This window comes from Coregonus clupeaformis, unplaced genomic scaffold, assembly GCF_020615455.1.
Source record: "Coregonus clupeaformis isolate EN_2021a unplaced genomic scaffold, ASM2061545v1 scaf0238, whole genome shotgun sequence".
Lineage (NCBI taxonomy): Eukaryota > Metazoa > Chordata > Actinopteri > Salmoniformes > Salmonidae > Coregonus > Coregonus clupeaformis.
In genome coordinates, this window is record NW_025533693.1 from 484,718 (window position 1) to 510,026 (window position 25,309).

General features: G+C 42.5%; 2 protein-coding genes across 2 annotated transcripts; one reads left to right on the forward strand and one right to left on the reverse strand.

The window, feature by feature from the left end:
* Window positions 1-172: 172 nt before the first annotated feature.
* Window positions 173-15,305, reverse strand: LOC121557688 (glutamine-dependent NAD(+) synthetase-like). Its single transcript, XM_045214342.1, has 21 exons — window positions 15,061-15,305; window positions 14,717-14,777; window positions 14,364-14,480; window positions 14,229-14,282; window positions 14,039-14,128; window positions 11,682-11,733; window positions 9,658-9,746; window positions 7,708-7,825; window positions 6,880-7,011; window positions 6,583-6,654; window positions 6,144-6,268; window positions 4,031-4,079; window positions 3,762-3,864; window positions 3,422-3,590; window positions 3,145-3,280; window positions 2,744-2,850; window positions 2,432-2,563; window positions 2,252-2,321; window positions 1,627-1,755; window positions 771-947; window positions 173-614 (listed from the first exon to the last, which is right to left on the reverse strand). The coding sequence occupies exons 1-21, from the start codon at window positions 15,143-15,145 to the stop codon at window positions 576-578; spliced, it is 2,106 nt and encodes a 701-aa protein (XP_045070277.1). The 5' UTR covers window positions 15,146-15,305; the 3' UTR covers window positions 173-575.
* Window positions 15,306-18,054: 2,749 nt separating this feature from the next.
* Window positions 18,055-24,401, forward strand: LOC121582316 (7-dehydrocholesterol reductase-like). The gene is made up of 8 exons (XM_041898034.2): window positions 18,055-18,158; window positions 19,653-19,764; window positions 21,248-21,470; window positions 21,582-21,672; window positions 22,021-22,234; window positions 22,367-22,571; window positions 22,727-22,858; window positions 23,068-24,401. The coding sequence occupies exons 2-8, from the start codon at window positions 19,655-19,657 to the stop codon at window positions 23,530-23,532; spliced, it is 1,440 nt and encodes a 479-aa protein (XP_041753968.1). The 5' UTR covers window positions 18,055-18,158; window positions 19,653-19,654; the 3' UTR covers window positions 23,533-24,401.
* The last annotated feature ends 908 nt before the right edge of the window (window positions 24,402-25,309 follow it).

The following is a 25,309-nucleotide window of genomic DNA, read 5'->3' on the forward strand; positions in this document are numbered from 1 at the left end:
ATTGGTAGTTTACTTTCTATTTTGTTAGTCAGCAGCTTTTTACGCGCCAATCAAAGTGGTGCGTAAAATATTTTTCACACTTCGTTTTAACCATCAGTTTGCCACTACCTTTGTAAAAACAATGACCACTTAGGCTCATGTTTTACACATCATTGATGACAACAGAACAAACCAAGATAAAAACGTGTTTAATAGTAAAGCTGAACATCAATATTTCAATGAACAAGTGTATTGTATTTTAACCTGAGAGAATAGACTGTTGTGAATATGTTTAACAAGACATTGTTACTCCTTTTGGCCTCCGGTTTAAGTTGGCCTAGAGCATGTATAATGACAACATCATGCACATAATGCTGAACCACTGACACAAAATACTCATTTTGAATAGCCTTCATTGTCAGAGCCTACAATATCAATCAATAGTCTAGGTCTATTTTCAGAAATTGGAATACTGCACAGTAAGAAGTCACTGTGTGTACAGTAAGATTGTTTGGAGTTGCACTGTTGCACCACAGTGTTTGTTGTCACAGTTTAGATGGTTTCTTTGGGATGTTGCTCTGGCATTGGGAGGAACCTTAGTCGTGGCAGTCATTCCCAACCTCCATCTTGGACACCTGTGTATGAAATAACAATAACTTACCATGTTCAGAGGACAGTGAACATTCACAATTCTTGTGAGATTATATCAAATCCGATAAAGCCGATGAGGAGGGAACAACCAAATGTGAGAGATCCACAGTAAAATGTAATGTTGACTGTTAGATCCCCACCTGATTATCAATGGCTCTGAACTGCCAGGACCAGCGTGTGTTGTAGAGGAATGGCCTGAGGTCAAAGCGGTTGTCATCAGGGCCATAGCTCTCAGCATGGTAGGATGGTGTCACAGTTGTCATTTTGTGTCTGTTCACAGAATACATCTGGAAGAAGTGTTTCACTTTGGCTGCCACCTGAAATGTCAATGGTCAGAAGAAGTGTTATTCTCAAATATACAAATAGATGGCATACACTGAGTGAACAAAACATTATGAACACCTCCTCTTTCCATGACATAGACTAACCAGGAGAATCCAGGTTAAAGCTATGATCCCTTATTGATGTCACTTGTTAAATCCACTTAAATCAGTGTAGATGAAGGGGAGGACACAGGTTAAAGAATTACCTTTAATCCTTAAAACAATTGAGACATGGATCGTGTATGTGTGCCATTCAGAGGGTGAATGGGCAAGACAAAACATTTAAGTGCCTTTGCACGGGGTATGGTAGTAGGTGCCAGGCGCACCGGTTTGTGTCAAGAACTGCAACGCTACTGGGTTTTTCATGCTCAACAGTTTCCTGTGTGTATCAAGAATGGTCCACCACCCAAAGGACATCCAGCCAACATGACACAACTGTGGGAAGCATTGGAGTCAACATGGGCCAGCATTCCTGTGGAACGCTTTCGACACCTTGTAGAGTCCATGCAACTCAATATTAGGAAGGTGTTCTTAATGTTTTGTACACTCAGTGTAAACATGACTTTGTGTGAAACATAACACTCTATCATTGAGGTTTTTTCTTGTTTTACATGGTAGGCATCTAATAGTATGAAAATAGTAAATGGTGTGCGATACAGGGGTGTAGAGTGACCTGTAGAGGGGAGAGGGCCTCCCTCCACGTGTGGATGAGTTTGCAGAACATGCTGTACGGGCCGCACTTGGAGATCTTCCTGAGCCGGCCAATCACAGACAGCTCCGAGTATGTCATCCCCATATCAGACTGATGAGAGGGGGACACAGAGAGAGCAAGAGAGAGGACGACAGCAAGGGATAAGGAAGAGGTCAGATTACACCATAACAGAACAAGCCATGTGCACAGATGACATCCCTGAAGAGACATTAATCTTCCAAGCTTGTGAGGTGGTATATATAGATAGCAATCATGGACAAGGGGAAGTTGAGCCACATAGTCAACACAGCCACAGAGGAAAAACATGGCGGGACAATAACAACACTAGTCAAGCTGAATAGAGCTGAGGGTTTATGGTATGACTTTCACCTGTAAGTCTTAAATGTCAACTTTTCTTAATACGTATAAAGAAAGGTCAATCATAGCAGTGTGTGTACAGTATGTGAGAAAAAAAGAGAAAACGAAAGAAATAAAGATAAATGAGTTGTCACTTCATATGTGGTAGGCCCACACCCACAACAATCAACATAATCAGAGGCCCAAGGACACATCTGGCTCCACTAGAGGTGACATGTTGACTTGTTACCTCATCAGTCTGCGACACCTGGCCGTCCGTCAGGGGCTCCAGCTCTGCAGTGGGAGGTGCAGCCATGATACTACAGAGCACATAAAGACAGTTGCCAACATGGTGAGTCTCTTGACATTATAGTGACTGTTTTGTATCATCCCAGAGAAGAAGATGGGATTGCAGAGCAGCGGGCTTCACCTTCTGAGGGCGGTGAGCTGGAACTGTTCGACACAGTACTGCAGGAAGCTCTTCAGGTCTGTCTTACTGATGCCCCCAATGGGGTTGATGTCAGCACTGGAGCAGTCATACTTAGTGAAGTAGCCAGTGAGGCTGCAGAAAAGAGGGGTATTGAGGTGAGGGTCAATAACAGAGAGGGGTCAAATACAGAGAGAGGTCATACTCTTCGTACTCTTCTGTTGGACTGAAGCAGACAGCACAGTTTTTAAAAAAGTGAGACAGAAAATATTAAATATCTAAATGAAACATTGACATTCTCTAGTACTCACTAACCTCTCATCCACATTGGCTGAGCCAAGGACTAGGAGGCCACCAGGTTTCCCCTCAGCCCACTGACAGAGCTGAGCAAAGAGGTAGGCCAGAATCATCCTGATACGGGCCTGGGTGGGACAGGATAGTGGATAAAGGATCATAAAATTCACACACCACACAATTGCTTACTCAGATCAGACCGTTTAACTGAAACATGGTGTGAGGATTGTAGTGAGCATGTGTGAATATGCAAGTAAATGGCGCAATAAAAGAGAAATGCAAGCAGGGGGAAAGCCCTGCTCATCTCAGAAACAAATGTTTTTGTTCACTTTGCAAAAACGGGTCTCTGCTTTGTTGTAGTGTTTCAGGTAACACCTGAACAATGTACTGGAGTACTCCTTGACCCTTTACACTTAACCCACCTGCACATTCTGTAGGGCAAGGTTTTCTCTGGTGCTTCCACCATTAACACGGAACTGGGGACACTTTCCCGTAACCATGGAGAAGATTCCCAGCATGCCTTTCACTGCCATGTCGATATTGAGGTTCATGTGTGAGCTGAATAAACAAGAAATACAAAGAAGAAAAATCACTTTCGAAGGAAAGCATACGGTGAGATTTGTAACAGATGCAAGTCTCATTGTGTTCTAATTTGTTATTCTGTAACTGCCCAACTATGATGGGGCCAGTGACGCTCACCTGCCAACCTGAGCGGCCAGCTCTTTGGCCCTGTTACGGGTTCCCTCCGAGGAGTTCTCACTGGCCATGTAGCAGGTGGTGAAGATGCGTCCACACAGCTCCCGTGGGTCCAGAGGGGTGTAGGACACATCACTCACTACCCGTTGAACATCCTCCAGCACCTGAGAGTCTGATATAGGGAGAGGGAGGGAGAGAGACGGAAAGATTGCGTGGTCAGAACCTGTAGTGACTAACTTTGTATGCAACGTCAAACTTTAGAATAGGAGCCATTTGCTTTTGTGTCACTTGTGGGACACAACAAAACACTATGGGCCTGTACAGAGTCCAGTCCAGTACTCACTGCCATCTCTGACTGCCTGGCAGACCAGCACACACATGGAGTAGACAATGCAGGCTGTAGAGGAACTGTCCACACCACCACTGAGTGGCAGGAGGAAACCAGCCTGGAGCAGGGAATAACAGGAGTGTTTATGGATAGAGATAGACAGACAATATAAATATTCAGTACATTTTGTATATTCTTTGTATATTCAGTACAAATATTAAGTAATAAGCAAGTAAGCATAAGCACATTTACACATAATTTACACCTAATATAGGACTACTCACCTGACCACTTCTCCTCAGGTAGTCCCAAAGCCAACATGCTGGACCCAGGCTGAAGACAACAAAGACAAGAACACAGAGACAAACATGTACATGTATTTGACATGGGTCAAATTGCGGGTTAGAATGAAGGCCCTGTGCTGTTTGTCACATGAATGGAAGGGTATGTACAGTGGGGAGAATAAGTATTTGATACACTGCCGAATTTGCAGGTTTTCCTACTTACAAAGCATGTAGAGGTCTGTAATTTTTATCATAGGTACACTTCAACTGTGAGAGACCAGAAAATCACATTGTATGATTTTTAAGTAATTCATTTGCATTTTATTGCATGACATAAGTATTTGATCACCTACCAACCAGTAAGAATTCCGGCTCTCACAGACCTGTTAGTTTTTCTTTAAGAAGCCCTCCTGTTCTCCACCCATTACCTGTATTAACTGCACCTGTTTGAACTCGTTACCTGTATAAAAGACACCTGTCCACACACTCAATCAAACAGACTCCAACCTCTCCACAATGGCCAAGACCAGAGAGCTGTGTAAGGACATCAGGGATAAAATTGTAGACCTGCACAAGGCTGGGATGGGCTACAGGACAATAGGCAAGCAGCTTGGTGAGAAGGCAACAACTGTTGGCGCAATTATTAGAAAATGGAAGAAGTTCAAGATGACGGTCAATCACCCTCGGTCTGGGGCTCCATGCAAGATCTCACCTTGTGGGGCATCAGTGATCATGAGGAAGGTGAGGGATCAGCGCAGAACTACACGGCAGGACCTGGTCAATGACCTGAAGAGAGCTGGGACCACAGTCTCAAAGAAAACCATTAGTAACACACTACGCCGTCATGGATTAAAATCCTGCAGCGCATGCAAGGTTCCCCTGCTCAAGCCAGCGCATGTCCAGGCCCGTCTGAAGTTTGCCAATGACCATCTGGATGATCCAGAGGAGGAATGGGAGAAGGTCATGTGGTCTGATGACACAAAAATAGAGCTTTTTGGTCTAAACTCCACTCGCCGTGTTTGGAGGAAGAAGAAGGATGAGTACAACCCCAAGAACACCATCCCAACCGTGAAGCATGGAGGTGGAAACATCATTCTTTGGGGATGCTTTTCTGCAAAGGGGACAGGACGACTGCACCGTATTGAGGGGAGGATGGATGGGGCCATGTATCGCGAGATCTTGGCCAACAACCTCCTTCCCTCAGTAAGAGCATTGAAGATGGGTCGTGGCTGGGTCTTCCAGCATGACAACGACCCGAAACACACAGCCAGGGCAACTAAGGAGTGGCTCCGTAAGAAGCATCTCAAGGTCCTGGAGTGGCCTAGCCAGTCTCCAGACCTGAACCAAATAGAACATCTTTGGAGGGAGCTGAAAGTCTGCATTGCCCAGCGACAGCCACGAAACCTGAAGGATCTGGAGAAGGTCTGTATGGAGGAGTGGGCCAAAATCCCTGCTGCAGTGTGTGCAGACCTGGTCAAGACCTAAGGGAAACGTATGATCTCTGTAATTGCAAACAAAGGTTTCTGTACCAAATATTAAGTTCTGCTTTTCTGATGTATCAAATACTTATGTCATGCAATAAAATGCAAATTAATTACTTAAAAATAATACAATGTGATTTTCTGGATTTTTGTTTTAGATTCCGTCTCTCACAGTTGAAGTGTACCTATGATAAAAATTACAGACCTCTACATGCTTTGTAAGTAGGAAAACCTGCAAAATCGGCAGTGTATCAAATACTTGTTCTCCCCACTGTATGTGTACACTGTAAACTGTAAAGAGGTGGGCAGTCCCATGATCTGGAAAGTAACTTTTAAAAAACGTGTCTTTCTAGTTTTAACTTCTCTCAGACAGGGATTGGCTCCACCAAAGACATGCAGCTCAGTTTCAGACACAAAGGGAGCAGTCAGGGCAAATGAATGTCACACACCAAGCTCCTGAATCCACTGGGTGGCAATATAGTAGGCTGCTATCTCTGTCTGTTTCCAATGATTCCATGGTGAACAAACAAAATACAGGGAGACACAGTCAAAAATAGCTACTATTTATTTTCGGAAGCATTTTAGCCACACAACACTCTTGTGATCACAGTCTTTATCAGGGGGTGCCATACCTAATCTCCTCCTCAGGGGTGTGGAACTGCCACTCAATGGGCTGGTGAGTGGGGAGGTAGACATCTTCACAATCAGACAGGGAGAAGTCCACTTTGACTCTATGGCACGGTTTGTGCTCATACTCCTGAACACAGTGGAGCAGAAGACATATCAGCAAACCACGTGACATTTAAAATGTAATGGGCATGCTATTTTGAGTCTGAGTCAATAACTGAAGGGAGAAGGTAAAGTGACTATTGAGTGTGTACCCAGTATAGGGAGGAAAGACAACACCAGACAGAGACAGAGCCTTGGCTTAGGGAGTTGAATGTTGAACAGGATTACCTCTGGCTTCCCTTGAGTGGCTAGTTTCACTTGGGAAGTAATGTGTTTCTGAATCACACCTACCATTTCTGAGAAGTAAAAAGTGCCCTGTTTTGAAGAGAGATGTCAGCTCACCACGTGTGGGTGGCAATGCTCTCCTCTGTAGCTGCGGACATCCTCCAGATCCAGAGTGGCAGTCACAACCTCCTGCAACAGACACACACACATACAGAGGTTCCACATTGTCCAATGGTTCACTTTGGGAATGGCTAACATTAACAATAACATTATACAACATGCTGACTTGGCCAGTCCATATAATCAAACACAGCTCACCCTGGTATGTGACGTGAGAGTGCAGTGAGGGTGAAAGAATAGGCTGTAAGATATTGTTCTCACATTTACTTTCTGTTATGTTGAGCCTGTCCTTACCACGTCATCCAGGGAGAACTGTGTTCCCTGGGCCACTATGTCCCCGTTGATGGCCACCATGGCACAACCATCATAGTAGAGTCTGTCTCCATCACAACCCTTCTGATTGGCAAACATGTAGATCCCCCCACTCTGTGCAAAACAATAACACAATTGTCCTTAATCCACTTGTAATATCAGAAACCGCCCAACTTCATTACTATGCAATAACAATTTACAAAAATAACAACAATGTTGTTATTGTAGTAATTACAGTGTTATTACACACGTCTAGGATCAATGTAATGATAGGTGTTACCCAAACTCAAAATAATCAAAATATACAGTACCAGTCAACAGTTTGGACACCTACTCATTCAAGGGTTTTTCATAATTGTTACTATTTTCTACATTGTAGAATAATAGTGAAGACATAAAAACGATGAAATAACACAAATGGAATCATGTGGTAACCAAAAACGTGTTAAACAAATCAAAATATATAGGCAAAATATATAGGCAAAACACTGTATGAAATGGAGCAGTATTATAATGACAAAACAGTGCCTCCAAGTGGTTACTGGGCTGGCAACATGCAGTACCTCTATTCTCACTACACATCCTGTATAACAGGGGTACTCAACTCTTACACTACGAGGACCGGAGCCTGCTGGTTTTCTGTTCTAGCTGATAATGAATTGCATACACCTGGTGACCCTAATCAGTCCCTGATTAGAGGGGAACAATTTTAAAATGCAGTGGGACTGGCTTCAAGGTCCAGAGTTGAGTTTGAGGGCTGTATAACATGTACATGCGTCCGTGCATGTGTCCATCCGTGTGTATGATCACCTTTGTGGTGGCTGATTTAACTAGGTTGACTCTGTGGTCTGCCTTGCGTAGCTCGTGGTAGCTGGCTGAGGAGTTGGTGAAGATCTCCACACCATCTAGACCCATGTCCACATGGGGGCTGCCAAGCACATGACATTCCCACATACAGTTGAAGTCAGAAGTTTACATACACTTAGGTTGGAGTCATTAAAACTCGTTTTCCAACCACTCCACACATTTCTTGTTAACAAACTATAGTTTTGGAGAGTCGGTTAGGACATCTACTTTGTGCACAAGTAATTTTTCCAACAATTGTTTACAGACAGATTATTTCACTTAATCACAATTCCAGTGGGTCAGAAGTTTACATACACTAAGTTGACTGTGCCTTTAAACAGCTTGAAAAATTCCAGAAAATGATGTCATGGCTTTAGAAGCTTCTGATAGGCTAATTGACATAATTTGAGTCAATTGGAGGTGTACCTGTGGATGTATTTCAAGGCCTACCTTCAAACTCAGTGCCTCTTTGCTTGACATCATGGGAAAATCAAAAGAAATCAGCCAAGAAAAAAAAATTGTAGACCTCCACAAGTTTGGTTCATCCTTGGGAGCGATTTCCACGTTCATCTGTCCAAACAATAGTACGCAAGTATAAACACCATGGGACCACGCAGCCGTCATACCGCTCAGGAAGGAGACGCGTTCTGTCTCCTAGAGATTGGTGCGAAAAGTGCAAATCAATCCCAGAACAACAGCAAAGTACCTTCTGAAGATGCTGGAGGAAACAGGTACAAAAGTATCTATATCCACAGTAAAACGAGTCCTATATCGACATAACCTGAAAGGCCGCTCAGCAAGGAAGAAGCCACTGCTCCAAAACTGCCATAAAAAAAGCCAGACTATGGTTTGCAACTGCACATGGGGACAAAGATCGTACTTTTTTGAGAAATGTCCTCTGGTCTGATGAAACAAAAATAGAACTGTTCGGCCATAATGACCATCGTTATGTTTGGAGGAAAAAGGGGATTGCTTGCAAGCTGAAGAACACCATCCCAACCGTGAAGCACGGGGGTGGCAGCATCATGCTGTGGGGGTGCTTTGCTGCAGGAGGGACTGGTGCACTTCACAAAATAGATGGCATCATGAGGAAGGAAAATTATGTGGATATATTAAAGCAACATCTCAAGACATCAGTCAGGAAGTTAAAGCTTGGTCGCAAATGGGTCTTCCAAATGGACAATGACCCCAAGCATACTTCCAAAGTTGTGGCAAAATGGCTTAAGGACAACAAAGTCAAGGTATTTGAGTGGCCATCACAAAGCCCTGACCTTAATCCTATAGAAGATTTGTGGGCAGAACTGAAAAAGCGTGTGCGAGCAAGGAGGCCTACAAACCTGACTCAGTTACACCAGCTCTGTCAGGAGGAATGGGCCAAAATTCACCCAACTTATTGTGGGAAGCTTGTGGAAGGCAACCCAAAACGTTTGACCCAAGTTAAACAATTTAAAGGCAATGCTACCAAATACTAATTGAGTGTATGTAAACTTCTGACTCACTGGGAATGTGATGAAAGAAATAAAAGCTGAAATAAATCATTCTCTCTACAATTATTCTGACATTTCACATTCTTAAAATAAAGTGGTGATCCTAGCTGACCTAAAACAGGGAATTTTTACTAGGATTAAATGTCAGGAATTGTGAAAAACTGAGTTTACATGTATTTGGCTAAGGTGTATGTAAACTTCCGACATCAACTGTACATCATTACAGACTGCAGCTTACTAGAAAAACACACACACACTGTATATAATTATTCACATTTGCAATCTCACTCAATCTCTCAAAAACATTTGAGCTCTCTTTCAATCCATTACACAAATAACTAACGACACACAGTATTTCACAACTCATTACAGAAATTGATTTAGGTTTGAAAAGAGTCCTTCATTTGAGACTCTTAACTGAATGTACCTCCTAGGGTTCCACAGCTCAGCACAGATCTCACTCCCGATGCAGGTGTCTTTGGTTGAGAGGACGCAGTCACCAAAGGGGACAGTGTCCTTCAAGAGACAGAACAATGGAAAGGAATTTCATTAACGATCACATTAAATGGATGATACTATTGATTGCTGCACATATACAGTACCAGTCAAAAGTTTGGATACACCTACTTATTCAAGGGTTTTTCTTTATTTTACTATTTTTTACATTGTAGAATAATAGTGAAAACATCAAAACTATGAAATAACACATATTGAATCATGTAGTAACCAAAAAATTCATAAACAAATCTAAATATATTTTTGATTTTTGATTCTTCAAAGTAGCCATCCTTTGCCTTCATGACTCCTGAGTGGTGCAGCGGTCTAAAGCACTGCATCTCAGCGCTAGAGGCGTCACTACAGACCCTGGTTCGATTCCAGGCTGGATCACAATCTGGCCGTGATTGGGAATCCCATAGGGCGGCGCACAATTAGCCAGCATCGTCCGGGTTTGGTCGGGGTAGGCCATCATTGAAAGTAACAATTTGTTCTTAACTGACTTGCCTAGTTAAATTTTAAAAATGACAGCTTTGCATTCTCTCAACCAGCTTCATGAGGAATGCTTTACCAACAGTTTTGAAGTTCCCACAAATGCTGAGAACTTGTTGGCTGCTTTTCCAACTCATCACAAACCATCTCAGTTGGGTTGAGGTCGGGTGATTGTGGAGGCCAGGTCATCTGATGCAGCACTCCATCCCTCTGCTTGGTCAAATAGCCCTTAAAACAGCCTGGAGGTGTGTTTTGGGTCATTGTCCTGTTGAAAAACGAATTATATTCCCACTAAGCACAAACCAGATGGGATGGCGTATCGCTGCAGAATGCTGTGATAGCCATGCTGGTTAAGTGTGCCTTTAATTCTAAATAAATCACTGACAGTGTCACCAGCAAAGCACCCCTACACCATCACACCTCCTCCTCCATGCTTCACAGTGGGAACCACACATGGGGAGATCATCCGTTCACCTACTCTGCGTCTCACAAAGACACGGCGGTTGGAACCAAAAATCTCAAATTTGGACTAAGACCAAAATAAAGATTTCCACCGGTCTAATGTCCATTGCTCGTGTTTCTTGGCCCAAGCAAGTCTCTTCTTATTGTTGGTGTCCTTTAGTAGTGGTTTCTTTGCAGCAATTCGACCATGAAGGCCGGATTCACGCAGTCTCCTCTGAACAGTTGATGTTGAGATGTGTCTGTTACTTGAACTCTGTGAAGCATTTATTTGGGCTGCAATCTGAGGTGCAGTTAACTCTAATTAACCTATCCTCTGCAGCAGAGGTAACTCTGGGTCTTCCTTTCCTTTGGCGGTCTTCATAAGAGCCAGTTTCATCATAGTGCTTGATGGTTTTTGCGACTGCACTTGAAGAAACTTTCAAAGTTCTTGACATTTTCTGGATTGACTGACCTTCATGTCTTAAAGTAATGATGGACTGTCATTTGTCTTTGCTTATTTGAGCTGTTCTTGCCATAATATGGACTTGGTCTTTTACCAAATAGGGCTATCTTCTGTATACCACCCATACCTTGTCATAACACAACTGATTGGTTCAAACGTATTAAGAAGGAAAGAAATGCCACAAATTAACATTTAACAAGGCACACCTGTTAATTGAAATGCATTCCAGGTGACTACCTCGTGAAGCTGGTTGAGAGAATGCCAAGAGTGTGCACATTTTGATTTGTTTAACACTATTTTGGTTACTACATGATTCTATATGTGTTATTTTATAGTTTTGATGTCTTCACTATTATTCTACAATGTAGAAAATAGTAAACATAAAGAAAAACCCTGTAATGAGTAGGTGTGTCCAAACCTTTGACTGGTACTGTATAATAATGATACAGTTTCCCTTTAAATGAAGAAACGTGCAAATAATCCTCTTATCACTGATCCTTGTTAGTGCATACCAACACCCCGCCATTAGAGAGAGAGGTAAGGAGAGAGATAGATCCTACCTGTCCTGTCACGTCCTGGATCATCCTGGGCAGGAAGTACTCCTCCACATGTCTGTGGCAGACAAGCACAATAATGCCATGTTCAAAGCAAAGTTTATTGGTCGCGTACAGAGATTTGCAGGTGTTATGACAGGTGTAGCAAAATGCGTATATGTTATTACAGTATGTGTGATGTGAAATAAATGGCTTATTGTCCTTTTCCACTTACCAAATGTGCTTTGCCCTTAGATCTAAACATTTAAAAACATGCTCCGGAACTATGGCGACTACTGAGTATTTTTAAACCTCCCACTTTGGGCTGGATAGTGTCCATGTGTAGCTCATACATGCATAATCTATGAGCATAATTACTGTCTTACTTCAATTAGCCACGAAATCCCTAGTTTGAAAGCAACTGTTTTCTGGAAGCTGTGCTGCGCCATTTTCCCTACATTTTCCCCAACGTGGGCCAGCCCCGTAGCAATTCGAGTTCTAGCCAATGAGCTTCAGCCCTTCGCCATTTGAGTGTAAACTAGCAAGATGCCCACACAGCAGAGCTAGAGAGAGAGCAATGACATGGTGCACATATCTGAACATTCAGTACCTTCGGAAGTATTCAGACCCCTTGACTTTTTCCATATTTTGTTACGGTACAGCCTTATTCTAAAATTGATCAAATTTGTTTTTTCACCTCATCAATCTACACACAATACCCCATAATTACAAAGCAAAACCAGGTTTTTAGAAATGTTTGCAAATGTATTAAAAATAAACAACGGAAATATTACATTCACATAAGTATTCAGACCCTTTACTCAGTACTTTGTTGAAGCACCTTTGGCAGCGATTACAGCCTTGAGTCTTCTTGGATGTGACGCTACAAGCTTGGCACACCTGTATTTGGGGAGTTTCTCCCATTCTTCTCTGCAGATCCTCTCAAGCTCTGTCAGGTTGGATGGGGAGCATCGCTGCACTATTTTCAGGTCTCTCTAGAGATGTTCGATCGGGTTCAAGTCCGGGCTCTGGCTGGGCCACTCAAGGACATTCAGAGACTTGTCCCGAAGCCTCTCCTACGTTGTCTTGGCTGTGTGCTTAGGGTCGTTGTTCTGTTGTAAGGTGAACCTTCGCCTCAGTCTGAGATCCTGAGCGCTCTGGAGCAGGTTTTCATCAAGTATCTCTCTGTACTTTGCTCCATTCATCTTTCCCTCGATCCTGACTAGTCTCCCAGTCCCTGCCGCTGAAAAACATCCCCACAGCATGATGCTGCCACCACCATGCTTCATCGTAGGGATGGTGCAAGGTTTCCTCCAGACGTGAAGCTTGGCATTCAGGCCAAAGAGTTCAATCTTGGTTTCATCAGACCAGAGAATCTTGTTTCTCATGGTCTCAGAGTCTTTAGGTGCCTTTTGGCAAACTCCAAGCGGGCAGTCATGTGCCTTTTACTGAGGAGTGGCTTCCGTCTGGCCACTCTACCATAAAGGCCTGATTGGTGGAGTGCTGCAGAGATGGTTGTCCTTCTGGAAGGTTCTCCCATCTCCACAGAGGAACTCTGGAGCTCTATCAGAGTGACCATTGGGTTCTTGGTCACCTCCCTGACCAAGGCCCTTCTCCCCCGATTGCTCAGTTTGGCTGGGCGGCCAGCTCTAGGAAGAGTCTTGGTGGTTCCAAACTTCTTCCATTTAAGAATGATGGAGGCCACTGTGTTCTTGGGGACTTTCAATGCTGGAGAAATGTTTGGTACCCTTCCCCAGTTCTGTGCCTCAACACAATACTGTCTCGGAGCTCTACGGACAATTCCTTCAACCTCATGGCTTGGTTTTTGGTCTGACATGCACTGTCAACTGTGGGACCTTATATAGACAGCTGTGGGCCTTTCCAAATCATGTCCAATCAATTGAATTTACCTCAGGTGGAGTCCAATCAAGTTGTAGAAACATCTCAATAATGATCAATGGAAACCGGATGCACCTGAGCTGAATTTCGAGTCTCATAGCAAAGGGTCTGAATACTTTTGTAAATAAGGTATTTCTGTTTTTTATTTGTAATACATTTGCAAACATGTCTAAAAACCTGTTTTCGCTTCGTCATTATGGGGTATTTTGTGTAGATTGATGAGGAAAAACATTGATTTAATCAATTTTAGAATAAGCCTGTAACGTAACAAAATGTGGAAAAAGTGAAGGGGTCTGAATACTTTCCGAAGGCACTGTATGTGACATAGTATGCAATTTGAGACTACTTTTGGCTCGTGAGCCCTACTTTCAGAACTACTGGCTAAAAAGTATACACAAGTACCGGAGAATCTCTTTAATTTCACTGTTTATCAAAGTATTATCATTATGTTCAGAAGGAAGGCAGATTCTATGTTGATCACTAACCTGAGTTTATTCCATGGTGAAAACCAGCGGAACTCCCGGTTGTTCCCATAGTTGGCCAGCAGCATCTTGGGTCGGATCAACAAGATTTTCCTTTAAAAAGAGTGTAAAAATGGTGAACAATTACACCTAATTGCTTTTGACGATGCACATAACATACATACATTCAGAATTGCTTATTTCCAAGACTTACCCGTTGAGGAAAATGACTCTACAGTTGTACCGAACATTATGATGCATGATGGGCCTGAGGGGGATTTAGAGAACATTACCAGGAGGCAAAGAGAGGCACAACAGAGCTGAAGTGCTTGTGAGAAGTGTGACTGACATGCCAACATCGCAGATGATGTCCTGGGTGACAGGTGACTCCAGCAGCTTCCTGAGTACCTGGAAGCAGTGCAGCAGGGTGTCTGACTCGTAGAAGTGGTCCGCACAGCCATACCCACTGTTGACCAGGGACAGAAAGAGAGGAGGTTGAGGGAAAGTTCATGGAAAATCAGAGCAGGCATGGCCATGTAGGAGGCGTATTATATGCAAATGCACAGAGCTTTATAGGAGTCAAATAAAAAGCCCACAAACAAAGACATACATTTGTCTATTAAACTAAATGGGCTACTTACTGTATACTGTAATGTACTCAACAATCACAACTTTGATGAAGGAGATGTAAATAACAAATACCATATTTCCAGTTCAGGTCCCAATCTGTATTTTGCCCCGTGAGACTTGGCTATCGCGATACCTAGTCATGAGAATATATCATTATTAAAGTGAATGTCATGTCCAGAGTCCTCATTTGCAAGATGTGCATACTATTCCTGAAGAGCAAGTAGCCTAGTATAGTAGACTACAGGCTTATGAGTGGAATGTCTATAGGTCATTACAACACCATATGAACTTTAAGACAGCTCTGTATATGAACCCACTACAGTTTAAGTTAAATGGACAATGCATCTTCAATTCATGGATTTTTACTTCGGAGAGGCTTGCAGAGTGTGCTACCCAATTATTTTATTCGGACTTACTTCTCAGTATTCTCTCCAAGTTTCCGTCAAAATCTAGTGCCCATTGATTCAAGGAGCACGTAGCTAATATAACCTTTCGTCCCATTTCATATAATGGTGCAACAAATTAGCCTTGCTGATATTCAAACGTTGGACCCTCAATTCTCAAATGAGTTACTGTAACACTCGACTCAATACTATCTGAGTTGCAACGTTGTGTCTCTTCGATCCGGGCACTACTACTACAGATAGAACAATGAGACAGATATTTCACCGGATGTATAAATGTGAAGCATCCGCTTGGCGTTTCAACTCGCTCAAACAATGTACCAAATATGGTAGTGAGAGGAAGCCGAGTGGCCGGCAGTGGGAGAAGATGGATTTTGGCCGACATTCTGCTAATTTTTTCATCAATTAAACATTTGATCTCACTGGTTTTGTAGACTTTACCCTTTGCCAAAGTTTCAAAACGTTGCTAGAACGCGCCAATAGGATCTCGCTAGCTCGTGCTTGGCTCTGCCCACCTCCTTCCTTGTTCTGCCCACTATGAACCATTTGAAACGACAGGCTGTGGTCTATCTTGGTTTAGTTTAAAAAAATCTTTGCTACTACTGCCCCTCCTCCTTTATATCTTATTAAAGAGACAGGAAGCTTATTTACACAACCAGCTGCTGCGCCTCTGCTGTACAAAATTAGGACACCTGTAAAGAGTAGATCTACCGGTAGTCTTCATATTCTTTTAGAAATTGTCCATATTTCAGACAACAAAAATTGTGATGCTTCCATAAATAAAAAATATTGTGGAAAACCAAGGTGAAAAGTAGATCTCAAACTTCACAGGTTGTGTAAAGTTGTGACTTCATTTTTATTTTTTATTTTTATTTCACCTTTATTTAACCAGGTAAGCCAGTTGAGAACAGGTTCTCATTTACAACTGCGACCTGGCCAAGATAAAGCAAAGTAGTGCAATAAAAACAACACAGAGTTACATATGGGGTAAAAAAACATAAAGTCAGAAATACAACAGAAAATATATATACAGTGTGTGCAAATGTAGCAAGTTATGGAGGTAAGGCAATAAATAGGCTATAGTGCAGAATAATTACAATAGTATTAACACTGGAATGCTAGATGTGCAAGAGATTATGTGCAAATAGAGATACTGAGGTGCAAAAGAGCAAAATAAATAACAATATAGGGATGAGGTAGTTGGGTGGGCTAATTTCAGATGGGCTGTGTACAGGTGCAGTGATCGGTAAGGTGCTCTGACAACTGATGCTTAAAGTTATTGAGGGAGATAAGAGTCTCCAGCTTCAGAGATTTTTGCAATTCGTTCCAGTCATTGGCAGCAGAGAACTGGAAGGAATGGCGGCCAAAGGAGGTGTTGGCTTTGGGAATGACCAGTGAGATATACCTGCTGGAGCGCAGACTACGGGTGGGTGCTGCTATGGTGACCAATGAGCTAAGATAAGGCGGGGATTTGCCTAGCAGTGATTTATAGATGGCCTGGAGCCAGTGGGTTTGACGACGAACATGTAGTGAGGACCAGCCAACAAGAGCGTACAGGTCACAGTGGTGGGTAGTGTATGGGGCTTTGGAGACAAAACGGATGGCACTGTGATAGACTACATCCAATTTGCTGAGTAGAGTGTTGGAGGCTATTTTGTAAATGACATCGCCGAAGTCAAGGATCGGTAGGATAGTCAGTTTTACGAGGGCATGTTTGGCAGCATGAGTGAAGGAGGCTTTGTTGCGAAATAGGAAGCCGATTCTAGATTTAACTTTGGATTGGAGATTCTTTATGTGAGTCTGGAAGTTGAGTTTACAGTCTAACCAGACACCTAGATATATGTAGTTGTCCACATACTCTAGGTCAGACCCGTCGAGAGTGGTGATTCTAGTCGGGTGGGCGGGTGCTAGCAGCGTTCGATTGAAAAGCATGCATTTAGTTTTACTAGTGTTTAAGAGCAGTTGAAGGCTACTGAAGGATTGTTGTATGGCATTGAAGCTCGTTTGGAGGTTTGTTAACACAGTGTCCAATGAAGGGCCAGATGTATACAAAATGGTGTCGTCTGCGTAGAGGTGGATCTGAGAGTCACCAGCAGCAAGAGCGACATCATTGATATACACGGAGAAAAGTGTCGGCCCAAGAATTGAACCCTGTGGCACCCCCATAGAGACTGCCATAGGTCCAGACAACAGGCCCTCCGATTTGACACACTGAACTCTATCTGAGAAGTAGTTGGTGAACCAGGCGAGGCAGTCATTTGAGAAACCAAGGCTATTTAGTCTGCCAATAAGAATGCGGTGGTTGACAGAGTCGAAAGCCTTGGCCAGGTCGATGAAGACGGCTGCACAGTACTGTCTATTATCAATCGCGGTTATAATTGACAATATAAAAGTAGCCTACTACTCAATCTATAAATATTAATATATTTTATAAACTACATCATCCTGTAGTATTCTGTCATCATATGACAGATGTATGCATGAAGACAGTAGAGCTACTTGTTCCACTTTAAGAAATAAAACACTAGTCACTTAAATAATGTTTACATATCTTGCACTACTCATCTCATATGTATATACTGTATTCTATTCTATAATATTCTAATGTATCTTAGTCCATGCCGCTCTGTCATTGCTTGTCCATATATGTATATATTCTTAAATTCCATTCCTTTTGTGTGTATTGGGTATATGTTGTGAAACTGTTAGATATTACTTGTTAGATATTACTGCACTGTCGGAGCTAGAAGCACAAGCATTTCGCTACACCCGCAATAACATCTGCTAAACACGTGTATGTGACAAATAACATTTGATTTGATTTGATTTGATGTCCACTTATTGGTTCAAAATATGTTGAGGAGTTATTTGGGTTTACTGTCAGGTAATGGCCCATCCATTCATGAGCTCATCGGGCGCTAGTGGCTTCAGGTCCGTGTTACCCAATCAGAGGTCGATATGGCAGTGTGGCGCATACCCTACTGAGACGTTATTGGCTGTACGTTCACACGCATTTATTATTTGGGCGGAGCTGTTGTTAATATATAACATTTTATTCGTTAAATCATACACATCTGGGCCAAGAGTTTTCCCATAGGTCCTAGAAGTTGGTGAGTAGCCTACGAAATTATATTTTAGACAGACCTATTGAAATGCAATGTCTGCTTATAATGCTTATGTTATTTTTCCGTCTATGATCCTCGACATTATGCATGGTCTATTGTCCATGTGAGTTATGGCTTTTTCTGGAGGTGCGTTATGGCTGCGTTAGGCCGGCCTGAATTTTGTTATCAATTGTTTTGTGATAGCCTCTATCTAACGTATATTTATTCATTCGATCCGTTATTGACAATACAATTTCAGGGACTTGCGGGTATTTATTCAATAATCGGGTGTAAAAACAGCTGACGCTTGTTGTAGGCCCATCAGTAATTATAAGTAAAAGGGTGGAGAATGAAGTCTATGCTTTTTATGAAACCCACCTTCTGCACGTACTTCAATCAGTCTTGTATACAACATTATTTGAGTGTCCTATTTGAATATATGTGACAACTGTCACTCTGCCAAAAGTGCCCTTGTCAACCATGTACAACAGGTGTTCCCCCCAGCATTATGTTGGATTTTGTTCAAAACGTGTCAGCTAACATAACATAACCTATGACCTATGCCCATAGACCTGCTTTTACTATCCCTGGGGGTTTGCTTTAACCCTCCTGACCCCGTTTCTGGACTGTTTTCTGTGGATTGTTACAGTACAGATGTATGGCCTACCTCTGATGTATAGTATAAGAATATAATATAATATATGCCATTTAGCAGACACTTTTAACCAAAGTGACTTAGTCATGCAGGCATATATTTTTATATTAATGGAGGGGATGAGCAACATTATTAATGGGTAGTTTAATAATGGGGGTGAAAAAGTTTGTTTGGTTCTATGGTGTCCTTGAGCCCATGTAGTAGTCAAATACCGTAGGCAGTTATGGTCTTATTAGTGTAGTTACACATTTTTCCAATGTGTTTGATATAATTGAACACTTGCATTAGATTTTCTAACATGCACAACTGTATTGTGCTAAAACCTCTCATTGTAGAATTATCATACTCAAGTCTATTCACAAACCTTTAGAATTGTACATGTGTTGAACAGACAAACTGTAGGCCTTACCATAATGGGACCAAAGGTTTTGCGACATTTTGATCTGTATTTGATCTGTAGGCCGTCATTGTAAATAAGAATTTGTTCTTAACTGACTTGCCTAGTTAAATAAAGGTAAAATAAATACAAAAAAAAAATATATATATATATATATAGCATGCTGTGTGCATCAGATAGTAGCCATCTGGCTTGTCATTATCACCCTTGGTTACACACCCCAAGCAGCCTTGTGTAATCGACTTTCGATCCTTAAGGTTTACTAATATTAAACCAGCCCTTTAACCATGTATAATGTACAGCACCATCACACAGTGTGTTATCTCAGGTCCTCAAGGACACCAGATATCCTTTGATTTCCCACATTACCTTATTGGCTATGAGGTACAGTAGGTCTGTTATGTCTTGGTCACTACCATGACTCTCTACTCTCTCTCTGTTTCTCTAGAGATGTCTTCTGCAGTGGCCATGGAGGCCACCCGGAGGCGCCACAAGCTCAGCTCTAATGGGGGGGCGTCTGAGACGACAGAGGAACCTGCAGGGCAGTGGGGAAGAGCATGGTAAGATGAAGCTGACATACTGTAGGCCTATGGTCATTACTCCTCTACACATGTAACTGGGTTCACATGTAACTGGGTTCACTGTCTGTTGGTTCAGGACTGATTATGATACGATATACTTAAAGCTGCAATCCTTAATGGTGAAACTGCCACATCAGTTTGCGATATTACAACAACAATGTGGTTACTGATAGAGCAGCAGCATATGTACTGCAATTAGTTTTACACTCTCCACCTCTACTTCGTCAACAAAAACAGAAACGGCCGTGGGGCAGACAGTGGCGCTGTTTCCCCAACTGCGGATTCCACCTTTAATGTCCATTTTATATGGAAATTCATTTTGTGAAGTCTGCATACAAATATATAATACAAAAACCACTGGATAGTTCATAGTTAATGCACACATATTCACAGTCCCTGTGGCCTACTGTCTGACCATTGGGCCTACATCTGTCCTATGTCCCACTGTTCAGCAGCCTGATGGCTGACGGAATGAAACATGCCCTGCTTCTATTTTTGCTGAACAGTGGGACCTTATATCTCTTTGGGGAGGGTAGCAGCTCAAAATATTGGGCAAGATTGTGTGTGGGGACCTGCTTAATCTTCAGTCAACAAAGGTAGTATGGAAAGGAAGTAAAGTATTTGACTGAGGAAAATAAACAACCAGTTTGAATCAGTTCACAAGGTTCCACCACCCACACATGATCTTTCCATTATATGTCTATTCCAGTTGTCATTGGGTTATGGGTCACTGCCACTAAAATAAGTTTCAAAGTTACATACATGTTTTTGCCATTGTAGCCCGTATACAAAGCTCAGGTTAGCGAATGGATTCACTACAGAATTATTTAAAAAAGGAAAAACTAGGGGTTGATTTGTGTTGTACATGGACAGCACAGGAGGCTGGTGGCACCTTCATTGGGGAGGATGGGCTCGTTGTAATGGCTGGAGCAGAATAAATGGAACGGTATCAAATACACCGAACACATGGTTTCCGTGTGTTTGATGCCATTCTATTCGCTCCGTTCCAGACATTATTATGAGCCGTCCTCCCCTCAGCAGCCTCCACTGATGGACAGTCACTACATGGACAGACAGTCATTACATGGACAGACAGTCACCACATGGACAGACAGTCATTACATAGACAGACAGTCACTGAAATGTTGGCCTGTATCATTCTTGTCATATAATCAGTGTAATTCAAATTAGCCTGTAAGATAAACCGGTCATGCTTATCTTTAAAGTGAACTCTAACAAAGTTGGCAGAACACCACAAGGCAAAGTCCTCGGCCCATAGAGTTTATGTTAGATTAGATCTACAGCCTAATAATAACAACTCTAATAAATTAGAGTAGAGTATCAAGCGTTTAAAAAAAAGAAATGATTCATTATTATAAATGCTCCCAATGATTATGCATTTGCACCATTACAACTCTGTATGTTATTTCCCCCATCCCCTCCACACCTACCACTCTGTTAGGGAGGTGGACTGGTTCTCTCTGAGCGCTGTGATCCTGCTGCTGTGCACAGCCCCCTTCCTGGTGTTCTTCTTTGTCATGGTGTGTGACCAGTACCAATGCTCGGTCAGCCAGCCCCTGGTGGAGCTCTACAGTGGAGAGGCCACCCTGCGCTCCATCTGGGACAAGGCCCCCTCCTTCACCTGGACCGCTGCTCAGATCTACACCGTCTGGGTCTCCTTCCAGGTAAAGCCATAGGTAGGGCCACGTGTGTGTAAATTACATTTTATTATGGTTTATTGCATCAGAATATTTCAACGATGGGAGTTCTGTGGAATGACACTGTTTCTCCATCAGGTGGTGCTCTACATGTGTGTTCCTGATATCACTCATAAGTTCCTGCCTGGCTATGCAGGTGGGGTTCAGGACGGAGCTCGCACCCCAGCAGGTAAGGCAACTGAGAAGAAAAAATCGTTGTTTTAGGAGATTTTTTGCATAAAGGATTGGTTTCTATTCATATTTACAGATATTTTATGTGCACACTACTGTTAAGTGTAGTCGTCTGCAAACACTTGGCTCTGTTCCACCCAGGTGAACGACTGCCCCCTCTCATTGAAGCCACAGTAGCTCAAATTGCGTATTTTGTCTCCATGAGACGCCATCTTAAACGACTTCATTTGGCTTCAATGTGCTATTGAGTCTTCACATAGGAATGAATGGTGTCACGTGATCGATGGCTTTGTCCATTCATATATGCAGTCATTGGTTTCACCCCCCATTGTTTGTTCTCTCCTAGGCCTCATAAACAAGTATGAGATCAATGGTTTACAGTCGTGGCTGATCACCCATGCCCTGTGGTATGCCAACGCTCAATACTTCCACTGGTTTTCCCCCACAATAATCTTCGACAACTGGATCCCACTGCTGTGGTGCACCAACATACTGGGCTATGCTGTGTCCACCTTTGCCTTTGTCAAGGCCTACCTCTTCCCCACCAATGCAGAGGACTGGTGAGGACTACATGCGTCCAATAATATGTTAGGATATTCCAACTTGTCCCTTGCATCCAATAATATGTTATATTTCATTCAAACTTGTCACTTTGGGCCTATTTAATCTGAATTGCCTTTGTCATTTTCAAGCAAATTCACAGGCAACGTCTTCTATAACTACATGATGGGCATTGAGTTCAATCCCCGCATCGGGAAATGGTTCGACTTCAAGCTCTTCTTCAACGGGAGACCTGGTATTGTTGCCTGGACTCTCATCAATCTCTCCTATGCAGCCAAACAGCAGGAGCTCTATGGCTATGTGACCAACTCTATGATCCTGGTTAATGTGCTGCAGGTGAGACACTCCTCTCCCTTTACCACTAGATGGCAGGGTTTGTTAGCGAGTGAGCTAGCTAAACTAGACCTTACAGAGTGGTAGCTTTGACTGAACCAGTTTAGGCAAGCATAGCCTCAAATGAATGGCTACTAATGTAATAACTACTCCTCCAGGCAATCTATGTTCTTGACTTCTTCTGGAATGAGGCATGGTACCTGAAGACGATTGACATCTGCCATGACCATTTTGGCTGGTACCTGGGCTGGGGAGACTGTGTGTGGCTGCCCTTCCTCTACACCCTGCAGGTAAGTCGCATCATCATAAAAAAATGTAGTCAGACACCCAACACAGAAGCCACTGTGAAAACATTAACAAGTAATGGAAATTATACTTGAGTAATGTGCTTCTATTATACTGGCTGAGTTAAATATAGTTGTTATGGACTCTTTTCTTGTTTTCTATTCAACAGTCATGACATCATACTGTATGGTTGGCATCATGTCTCTTTCTACAGGGCTTGTACCTGGTGTATAACCCAGTCCAGCTCTCCACAGCCCATGCTGCTGCTGTCCTCCTCTTGGGTCTGGTGGGTTACTACATCTTCCGCTCCAGCAACCACCAGAAGGACCTGTTCCGCCGGACCGAGGGGAAGTGCTCCATCTGGGGCAAGAAGCCCACCTTCATTGAGTGTGCCTACCGCTCGGGTGACGGCAGCCTGCACCACAGCAAGCTCATGACCTCTGGCTTCTGGGGAGTGACACGCCACCTCAACTACACGGGCGACCTGATGGGCTCGCTGGCCTACTGTGCAGCCTGCGGCTTCGGCCACATTCATCCCTACTTCTACATCGTTTACATGACCATCCTGCTGGTGCACCGCTGTGTGAGAGACGAGCATCGCTGCAGCAGCAAGTACGGCAAAGACTGGAAGCGCTACACTGATGCAGTTCCCTATCGCCTGCTGCCTGGGATCTTCTAGAGTCAACACAGAGGTTGAAGGAATCCCTGCATCCTGAAAGAAATTTAACAGAAGAAGGAGATGTGTGTTAAATGGACTGTTCACATTCCATGGAAATGTGTTGATGATATTTTGAGCTAAATCTGTGCGTGTGCGTGTGTGTGTGTGTGCGTGTGTATGTGTGTGCCGTGGTGTCTTTGGATGTCAATGTGTTTTTCCATGTTGATCTGTCTGAAAATACATAGTACTCAGAGTGAGATCTTCACTTGTAGTCAGAAGACTGCCAGCTGTGTGCTCTAAGAAGCAACCCTCAGCTACTCTCAGAACTGCTCACTGGTGCCTAGGAGGATTTCTCCATAGCTGTTGGTGCTATGGTGCATAGATACTATGAGAAACTCTGCAAAATGGATTTCTAATTAAAATCTGTATTGAAGTGCACTGTAGTCTAGCAATGTGAACACCACATAACCATACAGTAGCACTTAGTTGCCATTGGTAAAGTAACTACAGCTACAAGTGAGCAATAATCTAGATATCTTTTAAAATGCACTGTCGATGACAAATGTTTCTTCTATTTAGGGATCAGCCCAGCATTACATGAAATGCTAGCAGCAGACAAGTATATTATGTTGAACAAGCAGTTACAACTATACAATGATTGTCCCTGCTAAAATTATTTTTTTTTATGCCTGTCGATATGTTTGATGGACTCCTTACCTGTTATGTTAAAGTTTTGTGCTAATAGTGCTTTTACTGTATCCAACAGTCTTTTTGCCATTTGATTTCAAATGACTAAAATGTAAAATGTAAGTTGTTTGCCTTTTTTACCTTATCTGCCTTTCCTCAAGTGATAACTTCGAAAAGTAAATAAACCTAACATGTTGAATACATTTCTGATTTCTTTACTTTGATTCCATCCATTTTTTGTACGTGTTTGGGCGTGTGTGTGTGTGAGTGGAGGAAATTACAATGAAGGAGATGTCATTGCATCCTCACAGATTTGTTCCTGTGGTTTGAAGAGTGCTGACATGGCCTTAGAGGTCACCACTTCCTCCTGCTGTGACTGAAGAGGTTGATCAGGCCTCCTGTCCCTCATGCTGGTGGAAAGACCCCTGGAGTGGGTATGACAGTGATCACTCAGTGGTGGTGGTTGTACTAACGTCAAGAGTGCACCCTTCACTTCCATTTACTATTTTCTTCCTCTATTCTCTGTTCTTATGTCTCCCTATCCCTCCCCCTTTAATTTAGTCACCTCAAATCTGACATTCAGCAGCAGGGGGCAGTAGAACACAGGTTGTGAAAAAATCTAGCAGAAATAAAACAATCCAAGAGTGTTTATCCTCCAAGAGAAAATCTGAGTAATGTCAATGAAAACTAGAAAAGTACATTTCCTGAAGAAAATGTGGTGTGCTTGCTAGCTTATTTTCAAGTATTTATGGTTTTGAAAAGTTGTTTTAATGTTTGTAGCTGAAATAGTTAAAGACCGACCGGTAGCATTTAAAATGTCTACTACTGTGTTCTTATTTTTTTCCATTGAATCCATGATGTGTTATGCTACTTTATGCTAATTACCACGGTTTATAGTTTATACAGTTTTTAAGAATGTGAAGTTAGGATAGCTTGAACATGAGAAAATTGGTTTGGTGTCTCTAGCTTGAACGGTTCAAGAGTAACTGTTGGTGAGTTATTTTATTCACATTTATGTACATTTATATAGTTATAGTTGATACAGATCTTAAAGAATTTGAAGTTAGAATAGCCTGAACATATATATATATATATATATATATATATATAT